The 21,122-nt window shown below is 38.7% G+C and overlaps 3 protein-coding genes across 4 annotated transcripts; all 3 read right to left on the reverse strand.

Annotated features, from left to right (window-relative positions):
• Positions 1-591: 591 nt before the first annotated feature.
• On the reverse strand, positions 592-6,708 carry LOC101465893 (uncharacterized). Its single transcript, XM_014410213.3, has 6 exons — positions 6,611-6,708; positions 6,187-6,294; positions 3,032-3,292; positions 2,771-2,931; positions 2,438-2,691; positions 592-1,533 (listed from the first exon to the last, which is right to left on the reverse strand). The coding sequence occupies exons 1-6, from the start codon at positions 6,705-6,707 to the stop codon at positions 1,383-1,385; spliced, it is 1,032 nt and encodes a 343-aa protein (XP_014265699.2). The 5' UTR covers position 6,708; the 3' UTR covers positions 592-1,382.
• A 1,585-nt stretch (positions 6,709-8,293) lies between these two features.
• LOC101475488 (uncharacterized) lies at positions 8,294-12,752 on the reverse strand. 2 transcript variants are annotated; one of them, XM_076877423.1, is made up of 6 exons: positions 12,626-12,752; positions 12,146-12,235; positions 11,610-11,876; positions 11,369-11,535; positions 10,661-10,797; positions 8,294-10,596 (listed from the first exon to the last, which is right to left on the reverse strand). In XM_076877423.1, the coding sequence occupies exons 1-6, from the start codon at positions 12,747-12,749 to the stop codon at positions 10,428-10,430; spliced, it is 954 nt and encodes a 317-aa protein (XP_076733538.1). In that variant the 5' UTR covers positions 12,750-12,752; the 3' UTR covers positions 8,294-10,427. The 2 variants fall into 2 exon arrangements, with proteins under 2 accessions (XP_076733538.1, XP_004540938.3); XM_004540881.3 differs by having other exon boundaries at positions 8,295-10,584.
• A 3,961-nt stretch (positions 12,753-16,713) lies between these two features.
• LOC101466187 (uncharacterized) lies at positions 16,714-19,679 on the reverse strand. Its single transcript, XM_004540677.4, has 6 exons — positions 19,438-19,679; positions 18,542-18,649; positions 18,032-18,292; positions 17,784-17,944; positions 17,580-17,710; positions 16,714-17,428 (listed from the first exon to the last, which is right to left on the reverse strand). Exons 1-6 carry the CDS (start codon positions 19,556-19,558, stop codon positions 17,278-17,280), a joined length of 933 nt encoding a protein of 310 aa, XP_004540734.3. The 5' UTR covers positions 19,559-19,679; the 3' UTR covers positions 16,714-17,277.
• Between the last annotated feature and the right edge of the window lie 1,443 nt (positions 19,680-21,122).

Raw genomic sequence — 21,122 nt, forward strand, 5'->3', positions numbered from 1 at the left:
TAAGATTCTGAAAATCTGAACTGCAGTACGATCACATTAGCCACATCAAACTCCTCTTTTGTTGTGCTTTTTATCCTGTGACTCATTTGTTCAGTCGTAACCATCTTCTGGCTTTTTTATCTCAACCAAAGAGATGTAAATGCCACAAAAGTGCACATAACTTTTGTAAGCTGAAGCAGAATTTCATAATGATTTGTGCACATTATTGATTGGTACATGTGGGTGGTCTCCTCATTACCACCATTCATTTGCCCATTCATGTCTCACTGTGTCTTGTGCTAAACTTGTCGTGGACCTACCTAGAGATGGAAAGCTTAGCACCATAACTAGAAAGAATGTTCAAACGAGCCACTACTGGTGCTGAAAATTTGGTAAAAAGCATCCCTGTGATGTCAGTTAATGACTGAAATGCAGACTTCATTCATGGAACTGAAGAAGTTTAAATAAACATGAGTTTGAACTATTTTGGTAAAGAGAATATTTCATACATCCCTCACCTTTGTCACAATTATGCTGCCTTAGCACACTCAGAAATTAGTTTTTTAATGTGAAATATACGATTCATTAAATATTCTCAGACACTGTTTTCCCTCTGCAGATGTGCTCTCTCTTTATTTAGATTGTTTCTGACATTTACATTTGTCTTAGAAACTGTTTTTCAAAAGTTATGATTTTTAGAGGAACATATTCTAACTCTTTTAAAGAAGTAAACTGATAATATCATGCGCTGTACACGTGATGGACAGCAGCTACTCTGTCAGGCCTAAAATGAATAACAGGAAGCAGCCACAAAATTCACTTATTATCCCTTCAGATGCTCACCAACATGCTTGATCTCGTTTCTAAATTATCCAGTAACCCAGTTAAGTTGAAGTCTTATATAATTCAAATATTCCAGAAATATGTTATTAGCCTTCCAAAATATTTTCTACAGTTAAAAATACTGACTAAAGTATAAATAATGACTTTGACTCTCTATTTATCATCTTTCCTTTTGTACACAGGCTGCTAACAGAAACAGGTTATTAAAGCTGCAGTTTCAATTGTTACCAGGCACAAGTGTTTCTTAATGTGTTCATCAGCAGATGAGGTGTAAACAGACATACTGGTATAATATTGTGTTAATAATGTAAAACACTGTAAGTCTGTATATATTTTAGATGAACAATTTACTGTAGCATTGCTGTAGATAAATACAGGGTACACATATGGGCATAACAGTTTTAAACAGCAGTTTACTTTATATAAATGTGCTGAATAATGCTTTTTCATGTTAGCTGTAAGATTTGCTAATATGCTAAAAGGTTTATTAAATGCTTACAGAGATTTGTCTGATAGCAACTTGTGTTTATGTAAGATTGTGATGCATTATTGCAGATATTTTAGCTCAGTGGTTTTGGTGCTTTTTCACAAATCCATTTCATTTGGGCATCACATTTAACGTCGTTCCAGCTCTTGTAGAAGTTTGCTTTGGGATACAGCGCTGCACAGTCCTCATTGTTGATATCATTTGGCTCTCCATCATTCCAGTACCTGAAGCAAACGACAAGTTACACTGCTGAGACAGGATTTCCTTTCACGCGATTCACATTAATTGTTATTCACCTTTTATCTTATTCGTGTAATTTATCCTTCAGGAGGACAAACACAACTGACCGCTGATTTACACAAGTTTCACCGTGTGTATACGTTTAATCAGGCCTCCTCCTGACATTCTTTTGTTATTTCAAAAAATGATTACCTTGATATTAATTGTGTTTTAACTTTTGTACAGTTCTTTGTTGCTTTTATGTCTTCAAAAAGAACTATATAAACTTTACTTTACGTACTTTTCATTCTTAATGTGAAATTTCCAGCAAATCTTACATTACATGCTACATTAAATGAAAAGATGCACAGTATTCAAAGACCAAGAAGAAGTTTTTGTATATCTGTATGTGGAGAATGGACTAAGTGTATAATTAAAACAAAATGAAAACATAAAAAAGTAGAAGTACGAATGTATATGTTCATCTGTTGTATTCTATTTAACCAATTTAGCGTAGCAGGGGGACTGGAGCCTATCCCAGCCACCGTAGGCGGAAAAGGCCGGGTACACCCTTTTGGCTGTAGTAATGTAGATTGTTGTTTTGCATTGTGCATTGCATATTGCATTACATATGTATGTGCATATAGAGATGTGTATTTGTATGTATGCATATATGTGCATATATGTCATTGCTGTACATATAGATGATATTGAGCTGATAATTTTAATTGCATCAAAGGGATTGGATTAAATAAGTTTATAATGCCTCCTAACTCATGCTAGCAGGTAAAATAAGCTGTGTAGTGTTGTTGGAGACAACTCAATGTACAGTACACTTTTGTTGTTTATGTTTATATTTCTTCATGTTTGAAATGAAAGCAGTCATTTTAAATGACACTGAACTCTTACCCTTCAGCAAGTAATGTTCCATCCCACCATTTCCAAGTCCCTTCCTCATGGACGTCTCTCAGTCCGATCCAGAAGCCCATTGGGGGATGAGGCGTATCTTGATGATTTATTCTTCTGCTTATCCAATCCAGAAACTCAGGGTCTCTGTGAGGCATCCAAGGTCTCACACGGCGAGGAACGTCAGACTCCCAGACCAGGTCACGAGTTTGTCTCGGGGCAGCTTGATGATTTATCAAATAATTGACTGTTGAGTTCTAACGAAAAAAGAAACAAAACCAAAGATAAATTTTCAGAAATCTGCATGAAAACTGCTCCACAGAAATACTAACAAACCTCTTCATCTTGGCTGTCTATGATTATAAGATCTCCTCCCTGCAGCTGACAGAAATCTCTGGATTCCTTCCATGTTTTGAATTCATTTGACTTCAAGGGGAAGTAGTAACATACAGAGTTCATTAAAATCCATCCTGCAGGACAGTGTTTGCAGCCATCGCCTGTTTCCAAAAGAAAATACCACCATTATAGAAAATTATGAAATAAATCATTATGCTTTTACAATTGTATCATATACAGAAACAATGAAACCGGTCTTACTAAGCATTGATAAGCGTGTTCTCATGGCTTCAATTTCCTTCGTAACTTTTTCCATCTGACTTTTATAGTCATTGCTTCGTTTTGTCTGGTGTTCAAGCTCCCAGTTGGTTTGTGTCTGACGGCTCATCTCACTGTCCAGCTGTTTCCTGGCATCCTTCATGGTTTCCACTGCAGTCTTGTAAGTGTCCTGGAGGTTGATGAGCTCTTTGCTGATGCGTTCGGTATCATCGAGCGTGAGGTGAGTGTCTGTGAGTTTGTTATCTGCAATTGTTGAATACGGTTACTGTTAGATTTGTATTGTTGATTGTCATTTATGCTTAGAAATATTTACTTATATATGCTTAGAGTTTTGTAATTAGTTGTAGATTGGTAGAGGTTTTGATCCTTGATAGTCTGCAAACTTTGTGTGTATTAGACAGCACTTTGGGAGCATGAGGTCATACCGTGTCTTATTGTTTTATGGTAGGATTAACGTAGTTGCGTCTGTTCTAGTCTAAGTGCTCTTTGTTTAGATGAACTGCAGGACTTCCTCACCGTGTTATCTAGGATGAACCATCTAGGGTGAGGGGGAGGCTACCCTCTTCCTGACCAAGGATGTTTGACCCTTTGATCAGCAAGCCACACACACACACACACACACACACACACACACACACACACACACACACACACACACACACAGGCAAGGTACTCTTTGTGTGTATGTAGACGTCATATGTTAATGAACTTATGCATATTCATGTAACCTCAATAAAAGAACAGTGGTACGGGAGAACGGACGAAAGCAACTGGGGTCAAGCGAAGGAACGGCGTCTGTCCGGTTCTCTCCCGTGCACGAGAAACATGAAGAAGCTTGCCTACTTGTGTCTTGCTTTGCAGTGTAATTATATTGTCTTCAACGTTCCAGCGGATGGGTTCAAGCTACAAACCTATCAGTTACTTTTCTTATTCTTAAGTAACAATATTATAAATCAGGTGGTTTGACAACATTGTACATCATCAGTTTTATTTAGAAATGTTATTGAAGATTTCCAAGATTTGTACAAATCATTGTAGCATTAGTACAATGAATCAATAAGCAGGCTGGCAGCAAATTACTCACCTCAGTACATTTAGTCACAGACAGACACATTTTCCCTGTAACTGTGCCTTCGCTCTAACTTTTGTTGAAAATGTGATTTATGTGATGATTTTGCCTAATAGTAAACAGAAATATTTGTCTTTTTCAACATCCTTAGAAATGTTGCTCAACGGCTATCACCAAATGGAGCACTCTAAACTCTGCACTGGAAAAATATCCCTTACTTCACCTGTGATCACACATTTTGGTTTTCCAGTGCAAAGGCAGCTGGCAGAGGAATGGCCAAGGAAAGGAAAGACCTCACTGAGCGAAAAAGATGAGGACAAAAGCTTCAGTGCAGCTGGTCTCAGGGGATGAAGCAAAAAGCCTGATCAACTTAGCAAGGTGAGTTTAATGTTATGATTTATTTTACTTTTTGATGGTATGTTCAATGTATGTTACTTGAATTATACAATGCTCAAGTCATTTTCCACCTCAAGTTTCTCAATATTAAACCTTGTAGCTTTATTCATTTTATTTTTGGCTTAAAAGTAAACAAGAGCAACAAAAAAAAAAAAACAACCCTAACTTTTTAAAATTCTTTCTGTTCCTCTTTTTTCCTCTGAACACATCCTGACCAGGCTCAATGAGACGGGGGAAGTAAACAGCGATACATTCACCCAGACTGCTGATGTTCCTGTATGAACTGAAAAACTTTGAACATCCAAGAAAAAGCTGAGGTTATTTTCTTTACAGCTCATATGGATCTTGATTGACTGAACATTCAGACTTTATTCAGGACTTTGCTACGGGGAGAGAGGTACCAACATGTGTGAGCACATGTGTACACACACACACACAGCATCTCACTTCATGCTTGCCCTTCCCCTAGGCTCTTGTGTCACTCAGCAGTTTGTCGTATTATTGTCTTATTTGTTGAAATTTACAGTCCATGAGCACAAGCAGGGATTTTTGCTTGACCTCATTCTCAGAGGCCTCGCTAATATTTAATGGTCATGAAATATGTCAAACTTTTCTCCATCCCTAAAGTTAAACAGCTGAGAGCATCTTTAGCGCAGCAGAGAAAAAGATGTGCACCTTGAACTGGAGTTTAAGTGATCCATTTAAGTGACCCTTATGCCTTTGCTGCTGATGAAAAGTTTTCATCAGAAGAAACACTTCTAATTGTACTTTGCTCCTCACTGTCTTTGAAAGGTAAGCGTAGACAAAACAAATCCAGTAGATGCAGTCTATCTGGAAGTTTAGTATAGTAATCTGTCTTTTTTGTTTTAATGTTTTATTTTGTGTTTTATTTATTTATTATATGGGGGGGGGGAAAGTCCTGTCAGCCTTGTGCTGAGAGGGCTGCAGTCATCGATCTTTTTTATTCTAATAAACCTAAATCACAGGATCACTGATCTGTTCAGTTTTATTCATGTAGCACCGCTTAGCTGTCAACAACTCTCATCTCAAGTCACTTCATATTGTAAGGTAGAGATCCTACAGTGTTAATCTAGGATAAAGTAGTCTCGGCTTCATTGATGAAGTAAATGCAATGATTCAACAGACAAGAATAGAAACCACAGCTTAACAATTTGGCTGATGCAAAGAACCACGAGGCAGTGATTCCAGCTTAAATGTATTCTGGATATTGTTAAATATTCTTACATTTTTTGTTAATGTTTGCCAGGTATCCTGTTTAAAGACAACACTTTGAAGTCACTTCCATGTCTTTACATGAGGACAAACTAATTTCAAGGAAAATAAAAATGCTCAAATTTTAAAGATTGTAAATTATTGTTTAGTCATTTTATGAGGAGATGGATGCCGGCATATTTTAGTACAGTTTTGGAATTGACGAGAATAAAAAGAAAAGAATAAAAACCAATTTTGTTGTGTACTAAAACAAACAAACAAACAAACAAAAAACAGAAGGTGTTCTGGCAGAAAAATTATCAGGACTTTTTTCAGTTTTTCTGAAGTTTTTTCTTTTTTTGGACTATTGGCAAAGTTTGATAACCATTTGCTAAATTGCAAAAAAGAAATTATTTAATAATGAAAACATTTCTGTGCACTATAACTCATAATGACTTACAGTGGATCCCCAGGCCAACATTCAGTATCAGAAGAACAGCAGCAAGAAGCGCCAGGCACGCTGCAGCCAGTCTGTGGCGTCTCCCAGGACTCATAGTGAACATGGACACTAGACAGGCAGAACATTATGAATTTTCAACTTAAAGGCAGGTAACACACATATAACTTGGTTGAAGCTTTAAAAGAGTAAAATGTGATCATTTTAGGATTTAATATTACTGTTTACTAGTAGTTTATTTAACATCTGCTCTGTGCTCTTTATTTATGATTAGAAAAATCCTGTTAGAGCATGTAAACCTTACACGTAGTTGTCTCAGATCATCAGGTCCTGTCATTATATCTTAACTCTGTAAAACCTACTTCAATCAAAAGAATCAGAAACCTGACTATGGGAGTGCAATGAATAAAAATTTGAATTATTATACCTTGTATCCTGTTAGACTGATGGTAAGGAGGATACTCTTCCTTGTGCAAATCGTCTTCATAGACAAGTGTCTGAAAACCACCATTTGTCTCCTCCATTCTCACTGTTCAGTCTAAATCAGTCATATGTCAGTGCATTTAAGCAACAATCTGTCACAGATTGTGACGCCTACTGCTGAGGTCATCAACAATCAGTTCCAGTGAAATCTGCTGTCTGTAAAAACAAAGAGGGAAGTGATAGATGTTATTAATGTGTGGGTTCCACAATTACTTTCCAGATACACGGGATGTGCATCTGCTGATCTCTTTGAGAGAATTCAAAGAATTTGTCCAAATCACAGCTGAAGGAACCCTCATCAGTGTTCAGTTGAATTTTATTTATATAATCAAATGTCACAAGAACAGTAGCTTCAAGGCACTTTATATTGTAAGCTATAGACCGCACAATAATAAGAGAAACTCCAACTATCATACAAGCCCCTGTGAGCAAGGGCTTTGGCGACAGTGGGAAGGGAAAACTCCCTTTTAACAGGAATAAACCTCCATCAGAACCAGGCTCAAGAGGGGCAGTCATCTGTTGGTGAGGAGAGGGAGACAGGACTGTGGAGCGAGTTGTTAAAGACTTGTGACACTGACCAATAATTTGCAGTACTGCTTGCTATTTTTTTCATGATTGCTGGTTTCTGATGTGTTAGGTTACAAATTACTTAGGAGCCAATTGAAGCTCAAACTTTTAATTTAAGCTGTCAAGTTAGCTCACTTATAAAAAACAACTTATTTAATATTTTCTGCTGAAAATCTAATGTGAATGCTGAAAGATTTTTGATATATGAGATGATATGTTTTTGTGAGAAAATATCAGCCAAAATATCAACTATAGTTTTTGGTTAAGCTTTTACCATATATCATGATGTGGGACAGCAAACAAAATACATTAGAGCAAATAGCAGTACCAAACACTGAATATAATACTGATTGTTTTTTTTTAAGAAAAAGAAAGAAAGCAAAAAATTTGAGTTGACAGGCATCAAAATCAAGAAGGTTTTGGTCTCAAATGATGTTGTCAGCACTGAGCTGAATGCATCACTTGAAAAAAAAAACAATGATCAAAATCATCTATAGGTAGATTTTTAAGTTTGAAAGTGTTTAAAAGTTATTTTAAAACACACTGTGGGGGCTGTGTTTGAAGCAGATTTAGTCTGGCCCAGATATTTTTGGGGCACACAGATGTACCTAGTAAAATTGCATGTCAATATGAGAGTGAGGAGAGGGAGAGTGTTTTACTCTTTGATTTTTTTCAGTGTTACATTTAGATTGTTACTTTACTTTCTAGTATTTTTGAGCTCTCACAACTTCACAAGTACAGATGTTAGTCACATAGATTTTAAAGCCTTAAAAACACATTTAATCAATTAACAATTTAAAAGTGCAACCAAATCAAATTTTGATCAATTCACATTGTTCCAAATATATTATATTTTCAGTATCAAACCTTCACCAGTTTTAAGTCTCTGGCATAGATTAAGAGAAACAAGCACCAGTACTGGGTGTCATGTCTGTTTTGCACCAATTAACAGGAGAAAACTTCAATAAGTGCGTTTTGGTTAAATTAAAATTCACCAAATAAACGTACAATATTGGTTTTCAGATGATCTGAAACAAGAAGTTCCGTGTTTGAGCATTAAAAAAAAAAAAGTCTTCTGCGAACAATAAAAACCTGAGCACAAGTGTTAAAATCAGGGGCGATTTTAGCCCATTTTTGGGGGTGCTTCAGCACAAATGAATCAAAGCACCCCCAAAGATTTCTTACTTTTTTGACAATATTTGCTGTTTGTGTGACACACTACTAAAAATATAAAAAGCATACAGTACTTGGTTGGACGTAACACTTTAGCAATAAAATTATAGATTAAAAAAAAGGAGCCACATTCAGGTAAACGTGTAAAATCAAGAATAATGTCGAATCAGTGTTTCAATATTTATATATTTTATTACATGTTCATGTGGTTTGGTTATTTGCCTTTTGGTTGAAAGTACACTGAGAGAGGACTTTTTGTTAGCGATCTTAATAGTATTTTTTTATATTAATTTAATTTTTCATCTAATTGAATACAATCTATTTGTGTATGATTGTCAGTCCGAAGAGGGAGAGAGGAAAGAGGGAACGTGAGGAGAAAGTACAAGGTCAGGAAGAACCAGGTAAGAAAACAGACAGGGAGCAGTGACAGGCACAACAGAAACTGAAAAAAACCTGATTTTACTCATATAACATTATAATTGATCAGGGAGATTAAAATTAATGATATATTTTTATGTGGTTCAGCCACAACTCTGCTAAAACCTCAGCCAGTAATAGGTCGGCCAACCTTTGGACCGTCCAGTTGTCTGTATGACTGCCGCAGTACGTGCATCACATTTGCTCACTATCAGAAAGAGCCAAACAGCCCTGGTGGAGTGAGGAGCTGTAAAGAGAAGCAGATGCTCTGTTTCTAAAAATGTTTTAAGCTTGTTTCAAAGATTCTGTACTGCAGCTTTAAATGTTTTCCAAAAGCACACAGACACTTATCAGTGTTTCTCAAACTTTTTACAGTGTGGACCACCTGATAAAAATGTCAAGCTCTCCTAAGGACCACTATGAAAGCATGAAACTCATAAATCTTACAACACGAAATTAGTATCTGCAGTAAAGATTTTTTTCATGCATTGTATACATGCTACCACAGGCAAAGTTGCCTCCATTTTTATATTCTTTTTTTTTTTTATATTTTGTAATAATTTATTCTGTTTTTGGAGTGTTTTTTATGTATCTGTATTATATTATACAAACACATTAAAAGTGAATCTCTGTCCAAAAAATGCACTCAGTTTACTTCTTACTCACTATGAGCATCATTCATTATTCTCCCAGTAATTAAGGTTAGGATGTTTTTTCCTTTTTTATTCCAATCCATTCTTCTTTTGCAGCATTTAAATAACCTTTATCAGATTTGATGGTTTTGTTACAGACTTTTCAAAAAAGTGTTTTGCTTTTCTTTCACAAATGTGGGATTAAATTGTTAAAATGTACAAAACAGTGATGTCATGTTTTATGATGAGGACCCAGGCAGAGAGACTTGATGAATTTAAGAATCTTATGATTTAATAAAGAAATTTGCAGACTTGCACAGAGATGGTAAAATTATGATGACTGATAACGGAGATGAAGACAACAGACGATGAGGACAGGGAGGATGCAGGGACCGAAAGAGACAGGGAAGAAGTCTCATTGTGACGAGTAAAGTGTATCTTGGCTGGCTGGGCAGCTCTCTGGGTGCTCAACACCCCCAAAGCTCTGATCCTAGAATTGCCCCTGGTTAAAATACAGTTAAAAGATACAGGTCAAAATTCATTTTAAAAATCCAAACACAAGTCTTCAATGTATTTATTAATGTTCAAACCTGCACTGTAATATACTCTGCAAGACTAGAGGACATAGCAACAACTGCTATAGTACAATCAGGATCATCTGAAGTAATTGCTTGAGCAGTAGAGTTTATCTTAACCTCTTAAGACCTGAACTCTTTAATGGCATGCATTTTTGATTTCTCTTTGCTATTTTGGCTGATTGGGACCTGATGAATGTAAAAACAAAGAATTACGTGATTTTTTTTTTTTCTGAGAAAAATGAGATCCACATATCAGGACATCCCCTTTAAATTTCGATAAAACAGTGGCAGTATAATGTCCTCGTAAGTGGATATCAGGCCCTTGTAGAGCAAAATGTAGTATTTTGTTCTAGACAACCCAAAATGTGGTGTCCACATATGTGGACACCAGGTCCTAGGAGGTTGATGGCGTTTCACATATCCAGTGTAAGTTATGCCAGTTGCATCTTCCATCAAAACGAGTCTTCCAGGGATTAAAGATGGAGGAAACTGCAACCCCGCAATCCTCTCCGTGGGTTCCCTGGTCATTGGGTTCGCCATCCATCCAGTACCTGAGAAAAATTCTAATTCATTTAAAAATATGTTTAATGAATTATCAAACAAGAAAAATATTGTTTCAGCTCTCACCGTTGCTCGACCTCTGTGACATTATTAATCCAAACCCATCTGTTCTCAGTCTCTATGTCAGTGATACCGATCCAGAATCCGCTTTGCCACCACTGATCACTGGTTTTCATATTTTGGATGTTGCTACTGATAAATTTCTGTGTAACCAAAAAGAAAAAAAAATCAGTATATTTGAATATTTATTTAGCTTCAATTTTGTCTAAGCTCAGTCTTTCCTTTTATGATGCTGGATTTTATAAGTAATGAATTATAATGCATTTGTTGGCACTCTGCCTTCTGTAGAGCAGCAAAACCCATTTTGTTCTACATCTGTGTTCTTCTCCTGATGTATCGTAGGGTGAATCTACCTCAGTTTGTGCCTAAATTTCTAAACCTTCCCAGTCAGCATTATTTTGTGTTCATTGCTAATACAGTACTGCTAACATGATTAGCCTGTTTGATTGCTGTTAGTAACAGAATGAACTATTGGTTTTCCTATAATGCTTGCTGGCTGTTTGTAGTGTGATGATCTTGTAACAACGATGATGCAAATAAATAATAAAAACATCATATACTTAAAATAAGGTGTGACTGTTTGGAATAATAAAGTTCTTAAGTCTTCATTTTAGCAAAGTTCAAATCCATGTTAATGACTTTCTGTCAAGCTGTTAACTTGTGTTGTTTAGTTACTTTTTGTCAATTTTCCTCTCTTGCTTATTTTCAACCCACCTGCTCTTCCTGGTTATCGATCACAACCAGGTCAGAGCCACGACTAACACAGTCCTCTCTGCTCTCATGCCAGTTCTTTTTGACAGTAGAGGACTCGGTGTAGGAGAAGAAATAGCAGGACGAGTTGAAAAGAGCCCAACCAGGGAGGCATCCGCCACAAGATCCCTCTGAGAGAAACAAAGGATATCTCATCTTCTCAAGTTAACACAAGAAAACATAAATAAGGATAAAAGTTTCTCACCTAAAGCTGATACATTGGACTTCAGGTTTGCCTTCTCCACTTGCAGTGCTTGCATCTGTTTCTGATAACCATCATTGACGGTCTTCAGCTGCTCAATTTTCACCTTTACTTCTTTGTGGTTGTTGATCGCGCTCTCTAACGCCTTCTTGGCCTCCTCTTCAGCTTCGATCACATCGCTGTGGTTGCTTCGGAGATAGTCGAGCTCATTGAAGAGCTGTGTTACAGCTGGGTTGGAAATGTGCAAGGAGCCCTCTTTGACTTTGGCACCTAAACAGAGAAACATTGCATTTTATATTAGATTAGATTATGTAAGGCATGTAAAGATCAACTAAATGTTGGATATTATAGCAAAACTGTTTAAAAATGATTGTCATGTTGAAATGGATGGGGTCAAATTACATTTCTAAGTATTTTGCAATCAAGAAAAAAAAAGGTATCAGTTCTCCTTATGGGATTACTCAGGGTCGACGTGCATTGTGAAATTCTACACAATAGAGAAAATAAAATTGTAAGGTCACACAAACTCTAATACTCACAGTTAATCCCAAGAACAACAGCGACTATCAGCAGAACTGCATTCAAGAGTCCCAGACACAGAATAACCCACTGGTTAAATCCATCTCCACCTATAATACAGGGTCACACATACATTTTAAAAAGACAAAATGTGTCTGAATTCAGACAATATTGCTTTTTGGGAGGAAAGGTTTTAGATAAATAAAACAATCTGAATTCATTTTTAATCAGGTTGTTGTTGACAGCAGCTGACAGCTCAAGGGTGCAGCAAATAAATGAAAAACCAGAAATTCGGATGACGTAACTCAGAAGGTATTTTAGCTCATTTTGAGTTGCACACTTTTAAATATATAAAATGTCATATTTGATGATCATGATGATGAACCTGAACTACTTTCCTTGTTTCTTATTAGTAAGGATTCTTCAATCATGAAAATCTAAACACTGATAAATTCAACAGAAAGTATAATAGAAGGCAACATATAATTTTAAGACCATACCGTTTCTAAATATTTTATAGTTGTTGAAGGAAACTGATCCTGTCTTCCTCTGTGTCTCCATTGCACTGCTGCAGGTTTTGTGCACTGCTCTGCTTTCTTCTGCCTTAAATACACGTGTGGGCATGTCCCATAGTCTCATTTCCTCGGTGTCCTATGAAGCTTTTATTAGTTTATTTTTTCATAGCCTAGAAAGAAAATCCAAATGTGATACAAGATCAACCAAACCAGTTCTGTTTGTACGATGACATAGTTTGCACTGTAAAAAAAAAATTGAAACTCTAACCCTTGAAGCTCAGTTTTTGTTTTTTGGGTTTTTTTTGCACAGAGCAACTATTAATAAAAAATTAAATGTGTATGTGTGTGTGATCTATTTATTATTATTTGATGTTTTTAGTTAAAAACTGTTGTCAGCTTACCTGGAAACCCTTTAATTAGAAAGAATGTGCAAATACTTACCAGTTGGTCCAATAGTGGTGCTTGCAGATTTGCCATGCTGTCAGATACAGTTTCAATAGCAACCTGTGTTCAAGAAAAAAGGTTTGCTGCTGCAAAAGCACAGAAACCATAGCAGAAGCAGAAAAAAACACTGTAGAAGCTCTTCATGAGCTTCTACAGTGACACATTCAGTTAGAACACACATTACCTTGTACCTTTTTTCTCCCTCACAACACGGATGAATCCTCCTCTTCTTTTAAGCATGTCTTAGTGTAATCCTTGGTGTTTCCATTTTTGTCACTTCTGCAGCTCTTTCATAATGTCTCCCAAAATCACTTATGGTGTGGTGTTTAAGTTGCAATGCATTTCACCTCTCAGGCCCATCATATAAATCATTCTTTTGGCATTTAACAATTACTTAAAGAGGTCATGTTTCACTTGTAAAGTATGGATATGGGTACGTTTGCACATGACGAGTTTATCTCTTACAAGTTGGGAGGAGACTAAAGAAGTCACACAAACTTTTGAGGTGGAGGCACAGCGACCGTTTACAAATAGGATTACAAATGTAAGCAGTGTTTTCTACAGCCTTCATTCTCCAGCTTCGGACTTACTTACCTCGTTTGAGGTGAGTCGTACAAACCCGGTTTTCTGCGCTGTCATCTATCGTCCCCCGAAATACAATAAGAACTTCATAAGTGATTTCTCTGATATTTTTTTAGCTGGGATTATACCCAACTATGATAGTGTTCTTATTGTTGGAGATTTCAATATACATGTATGTTGTCTTGATAAGCCACTGGTAAAGGACTTTTTAAGCCTTATTGACTCTTTTAGCCTGGTACAGTCCGTACGTGGCCCTACACATGAGCACGGACACACACTGGACCTTGTTCTGTCATATGGTCTGCCTGTCACTGACTTGGAGATTTGTGACTGTGCACTCTCAGATCATATGCCTGTGTTATTCAACGTTGGTTTTACACATACTGTAGTTAAATCTGGTGCTGCTACTCGGAGCTGTGGGGTTATTAACCCCGCCACTGCCGCGCAGTTTTCTGCTGCTTTTAATCAGCTCGGTGGCCCTTCTGACTTGGTCTCCTCTGACACAGAAGAGCTTAATTCCTGGTTTTATTCTTGCTGTCAAACCGTCTTGGACTCTGTGGCTCCTTTAAAAACCAGGCAGCCCAAGGCCAAACCTGAGCCTTGGTTTAATGAGAGCAGTCGTGCTGTTAAGAGGGAATGTCGTCGAGCAGAACGGAGGTGGAAAAAGGATAAACTGCATGTATCATTTCAAATTCTCAAAGACTGCTGGCATCGCTACCAGAACACTGTTAAAGAGGCAAAAAGGGAATATTTTGCAAATATTATTTCTTCCAACTGTCATAACCCACGTGTGTTATTTAGGACCATTGACACTGTTCTTAATACTCCATTGAATGTCTGTTTGGAAGTTTCTCCTGAGATTTGAACTGATTTTCTGAACGTTTTTATTTAAGGTCATCACCAGCAGGGCTCTTATCACAGCTCCTGACTCTGACCCCTCAGTCTCTGTCCCTTACGCTGTTGTTTTCACTCAGTTTGAGCTTGTGACGCTCTCCACTTTAGAGGATGTGGTTCGCCATATTAAGCCCACAGGTTCCACTCGGGATCCTGTCCCTCCACAATTCTTTAAAGAAATTTTTCCTAGTATAGGACAGTATGTCCTTGACATTATTAAAAGCAGTCTGTCTTCTGGTGTGGTTCCTGCAAATTTCAAACATGCAGTAGTGCAGCCACTGCTTAAGAAACCTGGCCTTGATCACACAGTTTTAGCGAACTATAGGCCTATTTCCAAGCTGCCTTTAGTCTCCAAGGTTTTAGAGAAAATTGTTTTTAGTCAACTGAAAGATTTTCTAGATGAAAATGGAATCTTTGAGGTTTTTCAGTCAGGTTTTAAAACCCTTCATAGCACAGAATCTGCATTATTAAGGGTTTTTAATAACATCCTTCTGGCATGTGATTCTGGTAACCATGTTGTTCTGGTCTTGCTTGACCTAACTGCTGCCACTGACACAGTAGACCACAATATTTTAATTTCTCAATTAAATGATGTAGTGGGTATTGGTGGCACTGGACTTAATTGGTTTAGGTCTTATCTGTCAGATTGGTGCAGGGATAGCTCAGTAGGTAGAGTGGTTGCCCCATGATCGGAAGGTCGGGGGTTCGACTCCACTGAACAGCTACCCTGAGGCACCCGAGCAAGGTACCGTCCCTACACACTGCTCCCCGGGCTCCCCCTGCATTGGTGGCTGCCCACTGCTTCACTGGGTGAATGGGTTAAATGCAGAGGAGTAATTTCCCTACGGGGACTAACACATACACATTATTATTATTATTATTGTGGCTCAAGAGTTGGAAGTTCGTCATGTAATTGGACGGTTGCCAGTTCGAGCCCCGGCTCGGGGCACTTCACCCAATGCCTACTGGTGGTGGTCAGAGGGCCCGGTGGCGCCAGTGTTCGGCAGCCTCGCCTCCGTCTGTGGCTACAATGTAGCTGCCATCACCAGTGTGTGAATGGGTGGATGACTGATTGTGTTCTCAGGGACTAGAAAAGCGCTATACAAATACAGGCGATTGTCAGATAGAACTTTCTCTGTCAGCCTTCTCGGTTCCGAATCATCTTCTGCTCCTCGTCCCACAGGGCTCAATTTAGGGCCACTGCTCTTTTTACTGTATCTACTGCCTCTGGGTTCTATCCTTAGAAGGCATGGGATCTCATTTCATTGTTATGCCGATGACTGACAAATTTATTTGCCACTAAAGCACAAGGATGGTATCTCCATAAAACCTCTCTTGACATGTCTAGATGACATTAAAGCTTGGTTGGCTCTAAACTTTGTAAATTTTAACAAAAAGAAAACAGAAGTGTTGGTGTTTGGACCCAGTGGTCCCTGTGAGTCCTCCTCTGTTGTTTTAGGATCCCTGGAAGTCTATTTTAAACCTGTTGTTACTGACCTTGGTTTTAAGTTGGACAGTGATTTTAAATTGGACAACCAAATCAGAGCAGTGAAATCCAGTTTTTATCATTTCAGGCGACTGGCAAGAGTAAAATCTTGTCTTTCGAGGCAGCACCTTGACACAGTGATCCATGCTTTTATTTCTTCCCGCCTGGACTGTAACTCACTTTATGTGGGGGTCAGTCAGTCGTTGCTCTCACGTCTGCAGTTGGTTCAAAATGCGGCTGCACGACTCCTAACAGGAACTCGAAAAAGAGAGCATATAACCCCCGTGCTAGCCTCTCTGCACTGGCTGCCTGTGTCTTTTAGAGTTCGTTTTAAAATTCTCATGTTTGTTTTTAAATGCCTTCACAGTCTTGCCCCGCCTTACCTCTCTGAGCTTCTTCATCCCCACATACCCTGTCGGTCTCTCAGGTCAGCTGACCAGCTGCTCCTGGAGGTACCGAGATCCAGGAGGAAGCTCAGAGGGGGCGGGGCCTTCTCTATCGTGGCTCCTAAATTATGGAATAATTTGCCCATGCACGTTAGAGAGGCCCCTTCACTGTCCACTTTTAAATTGCGTCTTAAAACCCACTTTTATTCCTTGGCTTTTAACCTCAGTGAGACTCAGTTTCTCTTTTAATTGAAGTAGTTATTTAATTAATGATTTCACTCTTCATTTATTTGGTTTTTATTTATATTTCATGTAATTTTATTTTACAGTTCCAATGTACAGAACTTTGTGTCAGCTGTGGTTGTTTTAAAGTGCTTTATAAATAAAGTTGATGATGATGATGAAACATGGTTTACTAGGGTTTGTAACTAATTGACTTTGCAGAGAGTTGAAGGCCAGCATCCCAATGCAAAACACATAGAAGGATGCATCTTCTATAGTTATTACATGTTATTACAGGCAGCCAAGTTTCCTTTCGCAGTAAGTGATGGGACACAGTTACACTGTCAGCCAGTATACTCCTGTCATGATTATTTCTGTGGCTAATGATAATAGGAGTATTAGGAGCAGTAAAGAGTCGTCATATTACCAGTTATAGCTGCAACCACAGCCAGACAACAACTGTGCTCATGACATAAAGGGTGGACACGCTGAGAGAGAGCGATAGAGACAGTGAGAGGTACAGAAAACAAAGTGAAGACAAAGTGAAACCACCTTATGCATGTTATGATTTAAAGAATATGTGATAGTTTACATATCTAAGACTGTATGCCTTATTAGACATTTTAGCTCATGGATTCTGGTGCTTTTTCACAAATCCATTTCCTTCTGACTCCACATCTAACATCATTCCAAGCTTTGAAGAAGTTTACTCTGGGATACACGGCTGCACAGTCTTCATCATTGAGATTGTTCGGCTCTCCATCGTTCCAGTACCTGAAGTAAAAGACACTTTACTTTACAGAGCTAACATTTTCTTTCAATCCATCCACTTTTTCATCTTCCCTCTCAGCCACATATATTATTGAGGAGAAGTTCATTTTTTGTAAGTGGCAGTTTCACTGTGTGTAGCATACTGAACTCTTACCCTTGAACAAGAAATCTTCCATCCAACCATTTCCAAGTCCCTTCCTCCTTGGAATCACTCAGTCCGATCCAGAAGTCTGTCGAGAGCTGGGAGGCATCTTGATGATTTATTAGGAAATTTACTGTTGAGTTCTAACAAAAAAAAAAGATTAAAATTAATTTTAAAAAATCAATATGAATGGTCTCCACAGAAATACTAACAAACCTCTTTGTCTTGGCTGTCTATGATTATAAGATCTCCTCCCTGCAGCTGACAGAAATCTCTGGATTCCTTCCATGTTTTCATTTCATTTGATTTCAAGGAGAAGTAGTAACATACAGAGTTCATTAAAATCCATCCCACAGGACAGCGTTTGCAGCCATCGCCTGTTTCCAAAAGATAATGCCACTATTATAGAAAATTATGAAACAAATCATTTTTATTATATACAGAAATAATAAAACAGGTTTTACTATGCATTGACAAGCGTGATCTTGAAGTTTCAATTTCCTTTGTGATTTTTTCCATCTGACTTTTATAGTCATTGCTTCGTTTTGTCTGGTGTTCAAGCTCCCAGTTGGTTTGTGTCTGACGGCTCATCTCACTGTCCAGCTGCTTGCTGGCATCCTTCATGGTTTCCACTGCAGTCTTGTAAGTGTCCTGGAGGTTGATGAGCTCTTTGCTGATGCGTTCGGTATCATCGAGGGTGAGGTGAGAATCTGTGAGTTTGTTATCTGCAAGATAACAAGACAGTGTTACTACACAATAGGGTTAGTTCTTTTTACTGTTTTTCTTATTCGTAAATAACATTATTTACTGACACTGACAAACAACAATCATATTTTAGTACATAGTACAAATAATTTTAGCCATTTTTTATTTATTAACATTTTTTTGTTTTTGTTCTGGATTGTTAACAAAATTCAGTATCTGTTTGATAATAAGAATGATTCTGTGCATTGCACGTCCTCAGACTGACTTACAATGGACTCCCAGGCCAATATCAACTATCAGCAAAACAGCAGCGAGTAGTGCCAGGCTCACTGCAGCCAGTCTGTGACATCTCCCAGGACTCATAGTGAACATGGACACTATACAGAGAAGAAGAATTTTCAGCTTAATGACAATGACAAATCTTTCGTGACCAACACTTGCTTGAAGTACATGTTATAAAGGCAACTTAATGTATCTTTTTACTACTTGCTGAACTTAAATCATGTGTAGTGACAGGCCCAAAAGAAGCAGTCCAAAACAGTGAGTCTTTAATATTAATACAAAGCCCAATTTAAAAAAAAAGTGTTAAAAGTGCAGAAATGATAAATAAGAACACGAGAGCCAAGCAGCGCTGCACACAGGAAACAGACATGTTTCCAAATATGAAATATACTGCAACAACAAAGAAACGGAGAATCAGAACAAAACAGAACTCAATGAGGATGGGAAACAGGTGAGGCATGAGATGCAGGTGAAACTAATTAACAGTCTAGGAATGAAGGGAGGGAAGCAAAACGAACCTAAAATACAAAACAAGAAAGAATGACCAGAACAAGGAAACAAGGGCACATAAACACAGGACGAGACAAGGGGGAAGTAAGAGAGAAAGTAATAAAGGAACAAAACACAAATACTCCAAAATAGGAAAGTGAATTTAAATAAAGATCAAACATCAGACTAGAATAAACCACTCAAACTCTACAAATACTATACTATCAAGAACTGCTTGGTGCCTGAAAGTTTTGAATACTTAATTGTGAGAATTAAGTATTCAACTTATTTCAACTTATTTTAGCAGTGGTATGTTCAAACTTGGTCAAAATAACCAACAGACACCCGAATCAGACTACGGAAGCCCATTAAACACAAATTTAATTTATTATACCTTGGTGCCTGTTAGACTGATGATGATGAGGATGCTCTTCATCGTAGAAGTCTTCTTCACAAATGAATTCCTTAAATCCACCATTAAAATTACCACCCGTGGGTTCTCTCCTCTCCTCCATTCTCACTGTTCAGTCAACATCGGTCATATGTGCATTTGAATAACAACTGGCCTGAGATAACGCAACCTGAACTTGCTGATTTCATCAAAAATTATTGAACACAATCAATTCCAGTAAAATGTGGAATGTGTGGGGGGAAAAAAGGAGAAGTGAAATAGTTGTTATTCATTTTGCTGCAGCATTCACTTTTCAAACACAGAGGATTTGAATGTGCTGACTCTTATAGCCGAATTAACCGTCTTAGATGCTGGACAGTAATAATGTTTTCTGCACTGTCCATGAGTAACCCCCCACCCGCAACATACACACACACATTAATTTTTTAACAAGAATGCCAGGTTCTGAAATTATTTAAACACAACCTGAGACAAAGGACAACACAACATACACAGAGGTTCCCAAAGTGTGGGGCCCACCCCGTGTGTGTGTGTGTGTGTGTGTGTGTGTGTGTGTGTGTGTGTGTGTGTGTGTGTGTGTGTGTGTGTGTGTAGGGGAGGCTGAGGCAACTCTTGGTTATCCCTGTGTTTGGAGCAGGCGCTGGGCTCTCCAAATCACAGAACAAACACTTCCTTTAATGACTAACTACTCCGGAGATGTTAGTTCTAAAGTTACAGTGGGATCCAAATAATATCAGGCTGATCCTGCCACAATTTTTTCCCTCTGTTCAAATCACGGACAAATAGTATCCCACAGTTGTTTGTGTTTTTGAACCCATTTTGCACAAAAAAAAAAAAAACAAAAACAAAAAAAAAAACTGAGTTTTTAAAAATCTCAATCGAAACAAAAAGGAGCACAAGAGTCCAAACACACAGGAAAACAGATCAAAAACAAAACCAAATCAGAACCCAACAAGAGTCCATGAAAAGTTCAGGGGGCCGACCGTGCACATGGCAATGGCGGCGACGGGCAAACAGTTCTGGAGGTCGACCGTGCACACGGCAACAGCGGCGGAGGCAAAACCAATCAGGCGGCCGACCACTTGGAAGGTAGTGGCAGCCACTGAGCAGGTCCGGAGGTCGGCCGCGATGCCAGCGGCGGCGCCGAAATCTTTCCGGAGGCCGTCCCCGAAGGCCATGATGCCAACTTAGAGGCCCGGAAAACAGCCAGCAGAGGCGAGGCGGAACGGGTCGAGCTGGCTCTGGCGGTGGTGTAGCAACCGCAGGACCAGACAAGGCCGGACCAGGCGAGGCCGGACCAGGCGTGGATGAAGACACGGAGGCCGGACCAGGCGTGGATGAAGGGACGGCTGCGGAACCTGACGGCAGCGGGACGGCTGCGGAACCTGACGGCATCATCACCTGCAGCATCATCACCTGCAGCCAAGTGGTCGGCTGCAGGTGATGATGCTGCAGGCGGTGATGTGAAAGTCGCGGGGGATGATTCAGCAGGTGACGGCTGAACCGATTTCCCCGGACCATCAGCAGATGTGAGGATGTGCTGGCTGGGTCCTCCGGGACCCTCAGTTAACGAGGAGTGATGCTGGACGGGCCCCTCGGACCCTCCAGCAGACGAGGCATGAGGCTGGACGGGCGACTCAGGCCCTCCAGCTGGTGAGAAAGGAGGC

The sequence above is a fragment of the Maylandia zebra genome, linkage group LG19 (assembly GCF_041146795.1).
Source record: "Maylandia zebra isolate NMK-2024a linkage group LG19, Mzebra_GT3a, whole genome shotgun sequence".
NCBI lineage: Eukaryota > Metazoa > Chordata > Actinopteri > Cichliformes > Cichlidae > Maylandia > Maylandia zebra.